At 41.7% G+C, this 19030-nt stretch overlaps 2 protein-coding genes across 4 annotated transcripts in view; one reads left to right on the top strand and one right to left on the bottom strand.

Moving 5' to 3' along the window:
- LOC119659942 overlaps positions 1–19030 on the top strand; it is a 254566-nt gene that overhangs the window by 192266 nt on the left and 43270 nt on the right. For all 3 annotated transcript variants that reach the window (XM_038068284.1, XM_038068283.1, XM_038068285.1), the window contains one exon: positions 7026–7418. In XM_038068284.1, the coding sequence (XP_037924212.1) occupies positions 7058–7418 (361 nt within the window). In that variant the 5' untranslated portion in view covers positions 7026–7057. The remainder of the gene's footprint in view (positions 1–7025; positions 7419–19030) is intronic.
- LOC119659944 (glycine-rich protein 5-like) lies at positions 12810–13870 on the bottom strand. The gene is made up of 2 exons (XM_038068289.1): positions 13059–13870; positions 12810–12971 (listed from the first exon to the last, which is right to left on the bottom strand). Exons 1-2 carry the CDS (start codon positions 13783–13785, stop codon positions 12937–12939), a joined length of 762 nt encoding a protein of 253 aa, XP_037924217.1. The 5' UTR covers positions 13786–13870; the 3' UTR covers positions 12810–12936.

Raw genomic sequence — 19030 nt, 5'->3', positions numbered from 1 at the left:
CATAGCCAGAATTTAGCCCCTAGACCTAAAAACTTTTTCCGCTTACTTTTAGTGGTCAATTTACGTTAGTTTCGTGTAGTCTAACACTTGTACACAAATTATTATGATCAACTGTGATTGCAATATCCGCTTTTAATTCGCGGTCAGGCGGCCTTTTACTTTAAGGAAGGAAGTCGGTATTTTAATTGAATTTTCTTGGATTAAAAGTTGCCAGACATCACGATTGTTCAGTCATGGATGGTTTAAGTGGGCTACCAGCCAAATGGTGTTTGGTTAACTATTTTGTTTTATTTATTTTCTACTTCTAGAAGAAGATGTAGAAATTGGAGGTACGTACACATGCTAAAAAGTGATTGACGCATTTTAATTTATAGCTTTTTGCATAGGTTTTATAAATTTAATTACTTGATTGACTTTGGTGGTTTCTTAGTTTTAAAACGATAGGTCACGTTAGCGAAAAATTTAATATTGTATCAAAAGTTCAAGGTATTTTTCTGAAGGTTGGAAAACAATTATTTGCGTATGAACTTTACAGATTCGACATAGATTTGCTACAACTAATCTAATGGGGAACATGATGCAATTGGTAACTATCCGATGCTTTAGTGTGTGATGGATCCTTTGTAAGGGTGAACTTCAAAGTTTCTTTCAACTCGATTTTTTTGCGGACGCTTCCTTCTAAGGTTATATGGTCATTGGTTTTGATATCCTATCTCGCCTGAAAGAGCACTGCGTGCTCCGAGTAAAGCAGTGCTTTTTCTAACCAAATATCGGTGTCCGAAACCTGCCGGGAGCACCTGCATTTTGGAGAATTGGCAAAATTGGATCGTTCAAGATCGACCTGAATGCGGCTCCTTCAAAGCACTCATGGACACGTCGGTTTCTTTGCGAGCCAGTTCGGGAATGTATCTTCAGGAATGTAGAATCTGTGGAATCTGCCCATATGCATCCCAATCCTTCGTATTTTGCAGTTAGTAAGACATCCTGTGCTTACAGTTGACATAGACATGGAGTTGGCATCTCTTATCTCTCATTTTCGTCGAATGGTAACAGAAGTTTATAATAGTATTTGGGGTTTGTGTTGTTCCACCTCTTCCTGCGGAATTAACTACTTAAACTACTACTACTGCTTCAGCTGTTTTATCATTTCCTTCAGTGTTAACGACTTAATCATGTTCAGCAGTTTGAGACAACTACCAAATATCCTGAAACAAGTATATCGTAACACTGGTGCAGTTCCCAAAATTCCACCATCAACTAGGCCGCCACAACCAAAGTTCACCTTGTGGAATCCATTCGATGATACTTCGGATACAAGTAAAACGTCTTCTGCTTAGTAGTGTTGTTTGAATGTCTTCTCAGAAGTCGGTCCAACCGGTCTCTCAAGATGAGTTGCCTACCCTGGTTACCCCTTAGTGCTACTTTTCTCTCTCCAAAGAGGCATTGCTACTTATGTTCGTTATTATGTGCCCTTCTCCATTGTTTCTAATCTAAATTCCGCTAATCTGGAGTCTACGTATGCCTGGATTAGAATTAATTTCTAGATCATCATCATCATATTCCTCTTTTTCTTATATTGCAGCCTTAATTCATCTGATGCCAATTATATACGTTTCTTTGTTGCACTCTCTTCCAAAATTAACAATTTGACCCAACCTTATCTGAAATCGTCATTGTTGGCAATTTCAGCGGGCATAATGTACAGTGGCTCAGATCTTCAGCTACCACAAGCTTGATGGGAAGACATGTCGAGCTTCTGTGTGAAACTCATAACTTACGGCCACTAGTGGATTGCCCACAAAAGAATCCTTGATAAACCAAGTGAAAATGCCCATCTCCTGGATCTTTTCATGTCGTCACACACTGAGAAGTACACAACCTCCGTAGCAGCGCCCTCAAAGAGTTCGGAACACTGCATTATTTCCACAAAACTTAGTACCAACTCTCTGAACAAAAAGCGCCCTTATTCTACCAAGCGCTTCGTGTGGCATTACGCCAGAACCAACGAGTTCACGTTTAATAAACACATAGCAATGGTTAACTGGTCTGTGTTAAAATTAATAGACCATTAGCTTAATCCCAACTACAATTTTATTTTATTATGTAAATATATATTTCGGGAGCAACTTACTCCCTTCATCAGTACTAAGCTAATTTTAGAAATGGTCTGTGTTGTTCGCTGTGAAAAATGTGGACTTCTTATGTGACTGCATGAATAATATACTTCAAAATGGTAGGCGTTCATTCATCCCACATAGTTTTTGAAACCCTAAATCTCCCAACTTCACTTGGTTTAAAGGCGATTACAAAATAGCTGTTGATGGGAAAGAAGTCGAATACCAGACATGTAAAAACTGTCCATTGGAAGAAATGAGGCAAACTTATATATCCGAACGTAACATCTGCAAGTCCACTACTGAAGAAGCCAAATTCCAGTTTGATCAAAATATAGGACAGAAAATTTTTACAAACCAAAAGGATAGCAAAAATTTTTGGTCCGCCAAAATTTTTTCTGCGAACCTTTGCACTTTTTTCGCAGAGCTATCCCAACATACAAAGTTGCGATTCTCATCAAGGTTCGTTTCACTTTCACATAAGAGAAGTCTTTATCTTCCTAGCCAAGCTCGATGTCCTGATGATATCTCGGCCATAGTCCTAAGAAGCTGCGCCTCTTCTTTGGCTTGACCACTGCGCAAACTTTTTGATCTGTCTTACGCTCAGGGTGTCTTTCCATCGGCTTGGAAAATTGCTCATATGCAGCTTATACCTAAAAAAGTAGAGACTTGTAATCCCTCTAACTACCAACCGACAGTATTAACTTCAATTCTGTCCAAAGTTTTTGAAAAACTTATCAACTCTAAATTAATGACCTCAAACCACCTTATCAACGGCAAGCAATACGGATTTCGTTCTATGCACTCAACCGGGGACTTGATGACACTTCTCATGGAGAAATGCAAACATTGTTTTTATAATCACAGCAAGGCCAAAGTTGTTGCACATAATATTTCAAAGGCTGAGAGGATTTGGATATTCTAAACCAATCAGTATTTCCATTTACCCCTTGATAGGGTAGAGAGTGACAACTAAACGCTCGCGGTTACTGGAAATGCCTTCCGCTCTCCCCAGGACTTCCCGAAATGCGCGCATTCCTCCTTTGCTGTTTTTTGCAAAGTGCCCTTGGGGCGACCCACTCGTCGGCCATTTTAGGAGGGTGGATTTAGCTGCATGGCGAAGCCAGCCATACAAATATCGCCTTAATGTGGGACCTATCCACTGCCACTGTAGACCTGAGCACTGACCAAGTTCTTCGTCTGTAGTAGTCTCAAGTCAGCGTATTCCGATAATACGATGCAAATAGGTGTTTACGAAAGCTTGGAGCCTTCGAGTGACAATGAAGGTTTTACTGCCATAAACCAACATAGAAAGAACACTAATGCGCAACAGTTTCCACTTGATCTTGGAATTGAGAAAACTGCACTTTTGGTTTTTAGGCAAGACAGTGAAAGTGGATCTAGTACTCTTAATGGTTGGCTGACATCCAGTTTGGCACCACCGTCCGCAGAAACCATGCCTCCTAGATATACAAATTGATCGATGCCGTCGATGCTCTGGCCATTAATGCAGTTAGGGAGAGTGCAATGATCTATCAGACTGAGAACCTTCGTTTTGTTGGTACTTATCTTCAGTCCAACTCTACAAACTCCACCAGTTTTTTTACAAATCTAGATCCATTCGATCAAGGTCCATGACCAGTGAGAGTGCAAGCGGATATCATTAACGTGAAGCCAGATCTAAATTCCTCGCACTATTCCTAAATGATCCGTAGTGTGTTGATATTGCTAATGCAAAAGAATCTATAGTGGAAACCACCCTGCTCTCTTTACCCCTCTTTGCAGTTTTATCAATCATCGAATTTTTCCGCTTCCACTCGACGTCCACCAGGGAAGCGACATAAGCGACCATCGGATGGTGGTCGCAAAGAGGCCTTTTGACTGTTTCCGCGGCATTGAGGCTAAAATGATGCCGACCTCGCTGGAGAACTTTGAAGGGGGGTTCATACGGCGGCTGCAGCGGCGAAGAGCGTCAGTTCTAATTAGGACATGTGTACAGTTTGTGTAAAGGTTATTGCGTGGTTGGTGGGTGGTGGCGGCCTTAGCTTTGGCACTGCATCCTTGACCAGACGCAACATACCGGTTGAGTCCCGACCTGAAGTTGAGAACAGGGTCGCTGGGGAGTTTCAGCTTCCCCCCGCATGCCAGCTCCTCGGGACTTGCAGCAAATCCTTCGCGGAAGAATGAGTGGAAGGACCTGCGACCAAGACTACGGGTGGTAAGCGGGTGTCCAATGGCGTTTAAAGCCGAGTAGTATGTCCAACTCTGAGAAAAGGAAGGACTCAAACCGCATTCCCTGGTCAGTAATTATAATTGTCGGCAAACCAAAGCGTGGAATCCATTCTCGACAGACGGATTCCGTACAAGATTATGCAGTAATGTCTTTCAAAGGTATTGCCTCAGGCCACCGCGTGAACTTATCGATTATTGTGAGGAAATACATGAAACCGTGCGAGTCCCGCATAGAGCCAATGATGTCGAAGTGGATTATGTGGAAACGCTTGGTGCATCGAAACGAGGAACACTCCTACCTATTTCCTCACATGCTTCGTAGTTTTGCACTTCCGGCAAGCGACGCACTGTCGGGTCCAAGAGTTAACGTCCTTATTCATGGACGGCCAGAAATAGTTTGCGGTGGCTAACCTAAACGGCGTGAAATATTTTCTTTGGGAAATTGGCCGGAATAGATGGCCTTGGTCCCTTGTCTGAGGTCTCGCAGTATATACTGGATGTTGATCCGAAGCTAGGAAACTCCCTAAATGTGTATTTGTAGTTGGTCCTCATGCTCTGAGGAATTGCCCCGTCCTTTTGCGCCTCGGCGGTTTCCGAAAAGTCAACGGTGACGAGGATCAACACGTGACAAAGCGACAACAAGCACGTTATCTTTTCGAGACATGTGCTGAATCTCGGAAATAAACTGGCTGATAAACCTCAAATGCCGAAGTTGACGAAGGGACGCTTTGTCGGGTTTTTATTTCAAAGTAAAAGTGAGTGGTTTATGGTCCGTGAATAATGTAAACGGCCTGCCTTCAAGGGACTACCAGAACTATTTAATTGCAAGATACGCGGCTAGTAACTCACGATCATAAGGGATGTAGTTTCGTTGAGCGGGTTTGAGCTGTTTGGAGAAAAATCTGAACGGCTGCCAGATGTGATTCCATTTTTGGTGAAGAACAGCACCTACGGCAATGTCTGAGGCATCCACGAATACAGCTAGGGGTGCATCTTGCTAAGGGAATGCCAGAAGCACCCCCAGCTGTTGCTCGGTGATCACAAATGCTGAACAGCCTCTGGGGATCACACAATCGAACGGGAGTCTTTGGTTTCTGGTCCAGAAAAGAAGGCGTTAAGGATCGATTGATGGTGGGCGGCAAGAAACGACGATAGAAGTTCCTTCACAGTTTTCGGAACCGGAAGCTCGAAATCCCTTGCACCTTGACTGGGTCCGGTTGGATACCTTCATCGAGAAATATTTGCTATGCATTTTGGGCACATGTGATCCTCAGTTGCTGAGAATATTCTGCTGACGAAGCATAGGTGTTCAAAGATAAGTTGACAATAATTTTAGGGACCAGGGAGATATTTTGAGCATGGGCAAACCATGGAATATCGACGCCTGCTCTTAAGGAGTTGGTAATTGGCTACGTGGTTGATAATGCGTCTTGTAGTTCCCATTCTCGGAAAATTCCTCATAGGCCGGACCGCCTAGCGGAGGTATCCGTCCATTCTTAAGTATACGCCTACCGTTCAACTTCACTATTGAATACAACGAGCTAGGGAGCCCACTCAAGGGATTAATCACAACTTATGAATTTTGTAGTAGATACTACCCCACCAAATCTAAAGTATCCAAGTTTAGTGTTCCATTGCCCTAAAAATGGATTTTAATTGTTAACATTTTCTGCGACTTATGTGACTCACATAAGATCCTGTTTCTTATTTCAATAATTGCGAAAAATGCACAAACAACTTTAACTTTGCTGCAAAATCACACAATACATACAAACTTGTACATCAAAGTGAGATAAATGGCAAACCGACCTTCTTAAAAATATTTAATCCAATGTAAATATGTGCACAATATATGCTATAATCACACCCAAAGTGTTGAAGTATCTTGTTCGCGAGTGTACAGATATCTGTCTACCTATAGATATTTAGCAAATATTTCCCAGATTGCATAAGCAAGCACTACAGACAGACTTCAATTTAAAGTTGTTTCTCAGAAGTTAAATATAGAAAAAAAAATCTAATAGCGAAAAGAAAAATTCAATTAGTTTAAGAAATATTGCAACTTGAGGCTAAATGCGAGGTAATTCAATTGGCTCAAGCAAATAAAGGCTTCATTAGATACGTCCTTCAGAGGTCAACCTCTGAGATCTTAATATTATTGCCCATGTTCAGTGTTCAATTACTTTATATTGAACAATAAATTGATAGAAAAATATGAGCAATTGGATAGAATGTTGAGATCAAACGTGTGGTATTCGCAAATAAATATACTGAAATGCGACTTGGAGAAAAATTCGGCTCCAGAGCTACTCAAGACACAGAAAGAGAGAGAAAGAGAGCCAATATTTATATATTATACATTCAAACAGAAATTTGCAACTTATCAATGCCCAGAATATTAAAGTGATATAAAGATACATACGTAACCAAATGTATTTAAAGCTCCAGTTAAGATACAAAAAACGACACCAAACGACTGAATCACTTGATATGAATTGCGCAAACCGATTCACATGACTAGCAGTTGAAAGCCTCGTTAGTTTCGAATGATCAATGATTAACATGATCGCAACAATTCACCTTTACCATTAATCAATCAATGCTCAACCATTAGCATTTATTTGCGGCATTAACAAAGCAATTTTTCACAGTAGTTTTTTTCATCTCTATTTCTTCCAGGTTAACATCACAAATATCGATCAGTCGCGATCATGTCGACACCAACTAGTCCAACAACAGATTCTAATGATCAAACAGATCATACATATCCTTATAAGAATGAGGTCTCATTATCGATTGGTGACGATCAACCACCTACGATTACTCCAACACCCTCACCGCGCTCTATTCAGATGACAATACCTATACCAGAAATGGAAGATGTACCCTTGAGGAAGTCCCCGATTCATGATACAAAGGTGGGATTGGATAATCCAGGTTTTGAGCCTGAATCAAATAAGCCACGACCGTTAAGTTCATTCGGTCAGAATGGATTGAATGATACATCGATGAAGTCAACAACACCGCCTCCGGCAAATGGGAAGAATCATGATGTTAAGGCACCAGTTTCAGGTAATGTAGAGAGACATTAATTTTAAATTATTAGTGGGTTAAAAGTAATTATATATTGTCAGTTAAAAAATTAGGGATTAGCACTACAAAATAATAATTCTCCTGCGAAATCGAGTAAGATAACACCATGATGAGTAGGGTTAAAAAGACAGAAGTAAAAATAGAAAAGCTACCAAGTGGAATGCAAAAAAGATTGTAGACGGTTTATGTAAAAGGCAAAAAGATACTGTGAAAGCCTGCGTTTAAATTGATTTAATTCTGGAATAAATTATGAAACAGATTGGTAATATATATACTCCATGCCCACAATCTTGAATCTTCTATTTAATAAGTATTATTATACTAATGTAAATAGTCAGATCGCTGACTTATGCTAGATTCCAAACTAAGAGGAATACCCTCGAGTATTGCTCCGTGATCTGGTCACCCTCCCGTAACTGTGATTGTCTTGCCCTTGAAAATGTGCAACGTAAATCCACCCGTTCCCTCTTCTTTAAGAAAAGCTTCCCTCGTGTGGACTACCCCTCCCGCCTCCGCTTTCTGAACCTTCCCTTCCTACAACAGCGTAGATCCTATCTGGATCTATGCACATTCTTTAAACTTTCCTCGGGTCTGATGGACTGCTCCACCGCTGGCAAGATCACCTGCTGTCCTTCGTCTTACAACACACGTAGCGCAGACATTTTCAACGTTCCCTTCGCAGAGGTCGACGTCTACTTTCATTCCCCGATTCCTAGCCTTTGCCGAAATTATAATGCAGAGCAGCTTGGTCCTTTTAACTTCTCTACTTTAAGTAGTTTTAAACGTAGGATAAGTTCTTTGCTTTCTCTTCCTCCTGAGGACAATAATTAATTGGAATTTACTCTGTTGGTTGTCCGTTAAATTAAATAAATAAATAAATAAATAAGAATGGTTAAGTCCATTGTGATATTGTAGCTCGGGTTTAAAAAACCCGAGTATGTAATCAGGTTCAATGTAAGGCTCTTTTTAGGTGCAGATGTATTCTGGTTCCATTAGTCAATAAGACTACTACACTATGTCTGAGATTATCTTCAATTTAAAAATGTCCCCAGGTAATACTAATATTGCTGTTGTCTTAAAAATTATCTCTTTATTATGCAACAAATCAAGCAATGTAAAGACTAGTTTAAGCTGTCGCTCCATTTCCCATTCGCTCGCTGGCACTAAAAGTTCGCCTTTATTGGGCAAAATGTTTTTATAAGGAGAGGATATGCTTTTGGAACCTGGATTTTTATACTAGCCAATACAAAGCCTAACCCTCCCACCCGCGTGGAAGGCTTATCATTAAAAATCGTTTTCCCTGGAGGGAGTGAGTTGCTGAGATGACAGCGAGTTCAGGACCATTCTATCCTCAAACGAAATAATAGGCGTCTAGGCTCATACCACCCAAGGTTGCTTCATCATCTTCAGCTAATATCCCACATTTGGATTTGCAGCTGCATTTTTCAATTCAAAAAAGCAGAGCAGATTCGTAGGAAAATATCCGTCACCTGTTTAAAAACTATTTGAATATACATAGGTGGTTTTCAACTCCTTCCATCCTTCAAACTTTCTGCTGAGTTTCGAATTTGGAAGATTAGATGTTCGTTGCTTTGTATCTTTTCACTTCTAGTTGCATGAAGCATCCGATAAGCAGAAGGGATTGAAGTTGCTTGACATTCTATTAAGCTCTTGTTGGCGCACAGGCTTGCCATACGATGTAATCGAAGAAGGAAGTGGCAATGAGTAGGTCACACATTAAGGAGGGGTAACAATTGCATTGCGGGCTATGCCACTCTCCCCAGATGACCGACAAGTAGGTCGCCCCAAGGCGGGAAGCTTTTTGGGGTGAGGGCATTTCAGATAACCCCGAGCGATGGCGCGTAGATATGGTTGACGCGCTATATCCCACCAAGGGGTGAAGGCCAACCATTCATATGGATATTTTTTTATAAATTCATTTGACTATGTTGGTGCAGTTCTTATTATCATTAAGCAATAAAAAAGCCCTTAATTATTTGATAAAACTCCTTCTTTCACCAGTCCATTATGATCTTATCTTAAATTAAGGTTTGTTCCGATCAGGTGGAAATCTTCAAAAGACACTGGTTGGGACATGCCCAGTGTGTGGGATTTTTACCCACTAAAACCACCACCCAGTTTCCTCATGCCCGTGGAGTCTCCATAAGATATTACATCACAGTGAGGAGTCAGCCCACACTAGCTAGATCCCCTTTCATCTCCACATGGTGCTCTGCGCACTTTGCTCTGGATGGGTGCAAATATGTAGTTAATCGCATCCTAATGTCCTTGACAAGCAAGCATTCTCTCCACCAATTTCTCTGGTACCAGCTCCTCTCCTGCAGTTCTCTTTAAGTCCTTCCTTTGTCCCACAAATCTTGGACGGTGAAACAAAACGCACTCTTGTTCCTCTGGGACTCCATTGCACTTTGTACTTTGTGCTGGCAATATCCCTCGTGCTCCGTGAGATACTGATTAAGATTGTATTAAACCTCACCATGCCGTCTCTCCAACCACTCCTTGCTGGCAGGGATGAGCCTGTACGTCCACCCGCCCTTTCCCCCTTTCGCCAGCTGTTTACAGATCTTTCCCGTTCGGCATTTTTTGTCTGCGATAAAGGGGAGATAAGCTTTGCATTGAATATCTTCGTCATCTCGTCTGTCAAGAGCTCAATCGGCATTATTCTCGAGATGACGAACGCAGCATCATCTGAGGCAGTTTTGCAGGCAGAGCACAACTTTAGAGCTGTGGTTTGGTAGATTTTACTTATTTATTTACGAGCATTAGCTAAGATAAGATAGGCGGAAACACCAATCTTCATAAGGGATTTTCGTATTCGATTCCAATTGGTCGGATTGAATGCATTTCTCACGTCATGTCTGTTTTTTTATGAATGCGGCTGAAAATCTTAGAAAAGTAATCCCACGACAGGTTGCTGCAGTATGTGGGATTCTCACCCACTAAAATCACTCCTTTTCTACTTCTCCCTTTCCCTAAGACCGCCACAAAGCGTTACTTCGCGAGTAGGGCCGCGCTTTAACCCCTTCTTTTTCGCGCCCTCCTTGCGCGCATCGCTTTTCCAAGTTCCGACTTCAGCGTTTTCCTGACGATTTTCTGAGGGCTTATGCTGATTTTGCGAGAGTCTTCTAAGCTCCTCCGCACTGAACAAAATTCTGGAGAGTAGAACATAATATGCTTCAGGTCTTTAGGTGTGCAATTACACTAGGGGCAGAATGCAGAATCTTCCAAATTGAATTGGTGTGGGTACTTTATGTAGCCAGTATGGTACTTTAAGGGCAGAAGGGAGAATTGACAGGAATTTAATCAGGTGGTAGTTAATCTGACTGTATCGTCGCTGGATCCACTTCTCAATACGGGGAATCAGAGCGCCGGTTTAGCGACCCCGCGGTGTAGTCTTTAGGTCCCTCATCCTTATGGTCCGAGAGATGACTTTCGAGGAGCTTAGTCAAATAACTAGGTACACCCGTTTTAGCCGCATTTTTTACATCCAATATTATCATGGTACAGCATGTATTAGAAGTCATCGCATCTCGAGTCGGCTTCAAACCCACGTTTACGGCGTTGATGAGCTTGACGAAAACTAAACTATTGTTCCGATAAGTTATCACTATATTCTAGTCTATTGTTGATGGCACTTTCTAGCATCTTTGCAACAGTATCAGCAACTCCTGTGGGGATCAATGTTGCTTCTTTCGCAACAATGTAAGTTCCATGATGGTAATACTGACACGGAAGTTTATCTACTCTCTTACCGTCTCCATTGTGCAAAAGAAAGGCTATTAGACAGCTAATGCAATCAATGCATCCAATTTCATAACTCCGTTCCAGTGGTTTTGATATTTTATATTGGCTTTCTCCTCAGATTTTTCCAACATTAAACTCACAATTCCATCGTTTAAGCATCACCTCTTGGGGTGGCTTTTGTTTTGACCCCGATGCTTCTAACTGTTTCAACTCTCCCTTTTCTTTCTTCTTACGTAATTCGTTTTAAATGTTTACAATTTTGAGGACAGCTTGAAAGCGACTTTCCTTCCACTTACGCGTCTGTTCCTCCTGCATCTCCTTCACCCGAATATTGTGGTCCTTATTCGCTCTGATTCATAGTCTTTTTGACCGATGACCGATAGGAGTAGGTATTGCGAGGCCTGACATTCAAATACATGCAAAAGGAAGGCGATTTTTTTTTCATCCAGTATAGTCATATCAAATGAAAGGTCTCGGTTAGCACTTTCCGGTCTTAGTTTTGATATTTGGGGTGTGTGGGGCGTCGAAAGTGATCATTTCTTTCACGGACCCATTCTCAGAAACTACCCAACCGAAAAATCTGGAAAAAATCAAGAGGCACTATATGGTGTCTAGGCTCCGAAATACCCTCCATACCGATATCAGTTCAAATAAAGTTAATAATTTTTAGTAATTGGCTGTAAAGCCTCCTCCAGTTCATTCTATCACCACGATTGCAATATTGTAGAGTATAACGTAGAGCATGATCCAACGAAGTTTGGTGGAAATCGCACTATTACTAACAAAGTTATAATAGGTCAAAGTCTCCGCTTCTTTGCAAATTCAAGGCTGAATGTGTATACACAAAAACTTTCATAACTGAAGCGTCCAGCATCCAGTTTTCCGACTCGCTTTTTGTTTATTATTGTTTTTTTCTTTTAAGTTCGCCTATGAGAGTTCCTTTTCGAGTTCAATTCCCTTTTGATTTCGATGAAGTCTAGTAGATTGTTCACTTGCATAACCTTGATCTCTAGGCTAACGCTGGGTGACATGTGCTAGACTTATTATAGTCCCCCAATTCTTCGAAATGTGTATGAGTTCCCAAAATTCAAACGATCACATCCCATTCCGCGAATGTTATTCAGTCGCTCTTCGGCACCAGAACATTTTGCATCTGCTGACATTTGGTAACTGTAGTTGGTGATTGATTTCTGGCCAAAATACCGCCACTGTTTGCAGAAAGGTTTTGAGGCTAGAAAGCTGGTTGAGGATTCTGCTTAGAATCAAGGATCATCTTCACATCCTTGCAAAAAGACACTCAAGAAAACTGGTATCACAGGAGCTCCAAAACTTAAAGACGAGTTGAATTGCTTAGTTCCTTGGAAAGGGATTTTTTTCTTATTTCCTCATTGTTATTTTATATTATTAATACTGATTGATACTTACGCACAAATTGAACACTTTTTCGCTTTGGGGCTGATTTCCCTTTGATCTGCTGTAAATTTTAGCTAAGATGTTAATTTCTTCTAACATTAATCACAAGGGAAACACGAATAATATAAATTGGAGTTTTTCACTATTACACTTATTTACGCCTTTTTATCAGAAAGTCAACCAACATTTTATATAAAAATTTCTCATATATTTTCGTTCAAGCACGTCATTAACAATTGTTCGTTTTTATATTAAAGATGTAATCGCTTCTTGTCGTATTGTTTTCACTGAAAACATCAAAGTTGTTCAAAATCCATGTTTAACCAAATAATCCTCCAGGTCGATTACCGCCACCTAAGAAACCAGTTATACCATTAGCAAATGCCTGTCCTAGATTACTGAAAAGGTTCGCCTGATTTTCACTGTTGGCATTGCTATTACCGAAAAGATTTGCCAAAAATCCATTGCCTCCTCCAAATCCTCCTCCTTGATTGTTGTTGTTATTATTATCAGTAGATTCGCTACCTCCAAAATTGTTACCAGAATTACTACTATCTGGGTTGTATCCATTGTTTCCTCCTTGACCGCTGAAGAAGCCGTTGCTGGACCCAAAGTTACCGGCACCAGCATTTCCACCAGAACCGAAATTACCGCCGAAACCACTACCAGGGCCGAAATTACCACCAAATCCACTACCAGGAGCATAGTTACCCCCGAAACCTCCACCAGGTCCGTAGTTGCCTCCAAAACCTCCACCGGGTCCATAGTTACCACCGAATCCACCAGAACCAAAGTTTCCTCCGAACCCTCCTGGGCGACCTCCTGGGTAGTATCCGCCAGGAGCGAAACCACCATAATTGGGTGACGAAACTGGGTAACCACCTCCTCCGAATCCAGGTCTTTGATAAAAACCACCAGGTCTCACAGGGTAAAAAGCGCCTCCAGGTCTACCTGGATAATAGCCACCACTAGGTCTGAATCCAAACCCACCTGGATATCCTCCGTATTGTCTGGTCTCTCTTTCCCCGGTATTTTCGTGCCCATGTTGACTGACTTCTATTAGAACAACTTCAGGTTTCGCTGGATCCTTTGTTTCTTCACCGGTAGAACTAACACTAGCCGAACTAAGGGCGATCACCACCAGAACCAAATAAACGGATAACTGCATTTCTAAACTGCTGAAGACCAATTGAACCACAGATTTGTTGAACTTCTTTGAATATCGCTAATTTCTGTACTGCCTCAGATTTACCTTCATCGAACGTTTTATACCACAATAATGTGATCTTCGTGTCAATAACGTTTTTCCCAAATTTGGGCGTTATTCTGCAAAAGGACTGTGATTAACGGATATTGTGCGAAAACCTTCAAAGATAGCCGGCGTTTTGCATTGAGCCATGTTGTGGAAACTTCTGATTCATTTTTGTATGAATTTTAATTTGTGGAATATTCCTCGAACGATAAATTGGTGGATCTGATACTGTTAAAAGCAAGAGTGGTCATGTGAGATGTGGGCGTGAATTGGGAAAAAATGTTGTGTAATCGATGAACTTGGAGTGATTGTTTACACTTTTATTTGCTACCTATCGGGGTCAATAACAAATGGCTATTTGACAATAAATAAATTGATCAGCGGATTTATCTTTTATTTCTATAAATTTGTTTAAATTTAGGCTTGTCTTCTTTTAAAGTGGTTTAACCTATTGCCACAGAAACTTCGCTACAAGAATAATTAATTACTTCCAATTGCAAATGCAGCTACATATTTGGAAATGATTCGATGAAATCTAAGCTATCTCAACAGATAGTTGCACAGATCCATCGCTAGAGTTTAATCCCAAAAAACAGAAAAAAGTAACCACAAAATGCACGCAGGTAAAGCATGAGTCTATTCACCACTCAGTCCTAGAGAGACATTCAAAGTGAAGAGTATTTAAAGAAAATGTATATTCCCACAAGTATTTGGAACCAGCGGTGGCAGTTATCTTGGTCCTACCTTCTATCTAGATTAAATCCAGTAAGTCGAAATGTATTTATTTTAGCTGAAACTCACACAGAGATCAAAGATGCTTCGACTTCTGAAAAAAACCCAAAGTAACATCTAAATATTGTCTTTGACTTTCTAATTATAGGACCGTGTTAAGTGTATTATGATCAGCTCCGATTCAATATGAAATTTTGTGGTTCTTATCTTTGTTCTTAGTGTGTAGGGGTCCTGAATATGTATATTGGTCTATCTTCTCAAAAATGTAATCCTTTATTGTGATTCTCCGCGTCATGGGACTAGTTTTTTATGTTTGGGTCATATTATTAATGTTTGATTCATTGACGATGAGTCTTATTTCAAATTTGATGACTCGAGTTCTTTCAGTAGACTTCTTCTTACTCCTCAAAAATGTTTCTGGATCAGTATCTTTTTTGCTGCAAGATACAGCGTAGTTGATATAGAGGTGGAATGGAAAGAGGTACAAGAATTGGTTGAGTGTCTCCTTTGGGTAAAACTGCATAGCACCGGTAGTGTCCACATATGGAGTTTTTTAGATCCAGCTAAGTTTGGTTCTGTTACATTCCCTACTTACCCCGAGGTACCATACAATAGGACCATAAATTAGAATTGGCCAAACTACGGCTGTCTACATCTAAACAACTATTTTGGCAAGTAGCCTTCTTCATCGACAGTTCTAGGTTTTGTCTCCAAAATAACTTTGCATCGTGCCAGGATACTTTTTTGACCTCCGCGGCTACTAAACATTCAAATGAAGGTTTTGTGCACAGTCTTCCTTGCTTGCAAGAAAATTCGTCCGAACTAGTAACTCCAGAATCTCTGCAGAAGATTAAGCCCAAAAAGCATATGATTGGTTAAAAAAAGATTCCTTTAGATTTGTTTTAGGAATCAAGAGAATCCTAAGGCCGCCATCCACTTGATGGCGGACCGGACCAGTTGGAAAGCAACATGCTTCCACGGGTGTGATTCACGGGCTCCTCATTCTTGAACAAGCACCCAAATTGCAAAAAGGACATGGCTGCAGTGAAGTATGTTGCTTTCCAACTAGTCCGGCTCGCCACCAAGTGGATGGCGGACTTAGGGCTCCCAGGCAGTAGTGAGACAGCGTCTGATGAGTTGCCTTGCCCTGGACGAAACCACGTCATATATTCTTTCCTTTGTTCTGTAGTAAGAATCCTGCTGAGTCGTTCAAGTCTTCAATATTTTCGCAACAGTTCAGGCAGAACAATCTCTTGGCCATCCTGATGATGCTCTTAGGCACTTCTTGTACATCTGCCAGCATTTATGCCTACGCAAACATTGAAGATCTCCCAAGAAATCTTCCTGGGATTAGATAGAAGTTCATTCCACTATGGTGTATGCTCCACGAGAATTCTTGGAGGATGTGTTCTCGGCCCAATTATTTTCGGTTGGCCTCCTACTGGGAGTTTCATGGTAGTTGTGGTTATGCCTACATCGCGGGCAGAACTCCTCGGAGCTCGAGCGTGAAGTTGCTCTGTACAACTCGGGTGCCGTACTCCTTAGTTGCGGCAAAGGTGTTAGATAGGCCTCGCATCCACTGGTATGAATGCTGAGCCTTCACTCAGTATAAACCAGGACCGCTGTGCTCTGCATGGCGGGGCTCGGATTGTGGTCCCAAAATCAATCCGTGTCCGAAGAGGACCGTGGGATTATGCCTTCACGGCCGGTACTCTCATTAAATCCCCCAGGACTTTTATTCCACTATGGTGGTACTGTCTTGCTGCTGCATTTTACTGAGCACGAGACTTTAAAGGCGACTTTTATTGTTGGAATTTGGAACCTTTGACTTCAGTTCGCCTATGGTACGAATGCTACCAATAGGTGTATTGAGATATTTGGCCTTAAAAATCTTACTAAATTAGCTCCGGTTGGTCCTCTTAGAGTATCTGAATTGTTTCGGAATCAGTAACACTAAGTTAAGATTAAAGAGCATGCAACTGTATTCTGAGATAAATTTCTGATTTCTGGTCAATTATTCCTAGCCCCAATTCGTATCATGAAGAGCCTTGCAATGCTGGTTAGTTTAATGTTTACTTATTAGGTTTCACAACCAAAGGCAATACGTCCTTGATTGTTTGTTTCTTCATCAAGACTGTTCTCTGTCGGTATATCTTTACGTCCTCTTCGAAGCTTAACCCATGCCAGCTCTCACCTAATCCTCAACCTTTAAGGCTTTAAGGCTCCTCAGCATCTTATCCAAAAAGTGGCGATAGACATAAATGCAACATTTCTTTCAAATCATCTCTGTTAGTGGCTACGTTACAAGACAAGATCAAAACCGGGCGCAGAAAAAAGTCCTGGTAAAGCTTGATATAATTGCTAAAGAAGCTTGGCTGAAAGGATATAGCTAGACCAGAAAAAGAACACCAATTAGACAAAACGCTCACTGATTCAGGGCAGTATTTTGTGTGGTTCTGAATATGGTGGATCCAATGGATTTTTTGCAGCATGGATTCCTTTAACCCCATGGGGCAAGGTGGTGGCTATAATAAGATGTCTTAGGCCCTCAACGAAAGATGGTGGTTTGGCCAGCAGATTACTATGATTTGCAATGAACCCCTCCTTGAATGCCGTTTGGAGACCGAGGAGAACTGTTGGCAAGAGCGATAGGAGAGCGTGTGACCTCTCCACCATGCCGTTTGATTTTAGGCAGTATGAAGTTGCCCGTTCCCGATTAACACCCAGGAGTTTACCAAACTCAATGAACACCGCGGACTCAAATGCACTAACGGCACCCATCTGACGAACTTGGCGGTAACGAACAAGGCCGTTCGCTGTTGTGTTGCGTATATGAGAGGGCGATGGTCCGTATAGGCCGTGAAAGGATGTTTTTTTTTTGAGAGAAAATAGAAAGTTTAACAGCAGAATATATGGCGAGAGGCGCGCGATCGTATGAGCAATATCGCCTTTCAATATCTGAAAACTTTCTCGAGAAGAACCTAGTGGCCTCTAGGTGCCCGAAGGAAATTCCTGCTCAAGTGTCGCACTAACAGTCGTCGCGGAGGCGTCGCTCCTCAACGCTATCAAGAATATTGTCGTGGCGCGTCCGAAAAGCGCTGTTCTGTGACGCTGGAATGCCACCCCCGCACAGGTTTAGCGATTTGGTTTGTTTGGCAGGCATTTAACTAGGTCATTGAGTGGAACCGTGATTTTCGCCGCCTTGGGGATACAGCGGGGGTAGAAATTAAAAATGCCGAGGAAACGACGAAGGTCAGGAGCGAAGTCGGTCTTCAGGAAACATTCAATGGCCTGGATCTTGTGTGTCGATCGTCGAAAGCGATGCAGCTGAGATATTTATTTTACCGACGGCGCACTTGTCGGGGTTTAGGTGAAGTCTCGCTTTTGTGTAGAATCTTGCAGGTATTCGAGGCGATTAAAAGATCATCCCGGTTGCATTTTGCCAATGGATAGCCCAACAGACGATAGTTCATTGCGCGTTGGAGAGACAGGGCTGCATTGCGTTGGTCCATCGATAAACGCGTAAATTCAAAAGGGCCGAATAGAGTCGTGATAGACATCTTTGGTATGTCTCTCTCGGCGATTGGAATCTGATGAAAAGCTTTCCGAAGATCTTTGGAGAGACCTTTGCCTCTGATCTTTTGAAGTAGGTCTTCGACGATCGGTAGTGGGCATTGATTCGGAATAGTACAGGCATTTTGATGTCTGTAGTCTCCTGTAACTTGCCAGGAACTATCTGGATTCGGAACGAAACGGGGCTGAAGGGCAAACGATAGTCAGCTCGTGCAGGAATGTGAATTGCTCCTTACGAAACCTACTTGGGCGCTGGAAAACCGGCTCGTGGTGTAGATCTCATGTTGAACGGGGAGATGGGGCAATGACATGGTAGTGCTATGAGGTGATATGTCGTTGAGCTTGTTCATCAAAATTGAGTATTGGACGCCTAGTTTACCAGATGGTGTGTCGACTTGAGATGGGGATGCGGAGAATGGCTACAGGAATGTCTAAATTGCTTTGAAATGATGTCAGTTAGTGATTCAACCAATTTTTTTCCTTGACATCAATCAGCAAACCTTGATGCGTGAGGAAATCAGTGCCAATAATGGCGGAGTGCCCCGAGCTAATCGTTAACACGTGCAAATCAAAGATGTGAATTGGTGAGGCATTGGCTACGTGGAGCATAAGATGCTGTCGCTGAAACTCTATTAAAATACCATCTACGTAATGGGCGGGGCGTGCCATCAGTTTAACTCTGCCTGGGAAAAGCGTTGGGATGCAAATTTGAGATATTTTTGTGTTTAAATGTTCATAAAAAATGTTTACCAGTTATAAAGATGCACATGCAATTCTTTCTCAGTGTGTAAACGGCCTGTGCGGTAACCAACAACAGGGCGCGCCAACGCAACGGTTTGCCTTATCCCTAGGTCGA

Source organism: Hermetia illucens, chromosome 6, assembly GCF_905115235.1.
Source record: "Hermetia illucens chromosome 6, iHerIll2.2.curated.20191125, whole genome shotgun sequence".
Classification (NCBI taxonomy): Eukaryota; Metazoa; Arthropoda; class Insecta; order Diptera; family Stratiomyidae; genus Hermetia; species Hermetia illucens.
Note: the sequence above shows the minus strand (reverse complement) of the source record. Positions and strands in the feature narration are given on the sequence as shown.

Excerpts from the sequence above, each read along its gene's own strand:
- LOC119659944 (XM_038068289.1), bottom strand. The coding sequence starts at position 13,785 with ATGCAGTTATCCGTTTATTTGGTTCTGGTGGTGATCGCCCTTAGTTCG. Across the intron at positions 12,972-13,058 it reads ATTTTTGGCAAATCTTTTCG|GTGGCGGTAATCGACCTGGA; the intron begins GTAATAGCAATG and ends CTGGTTTCTTAG.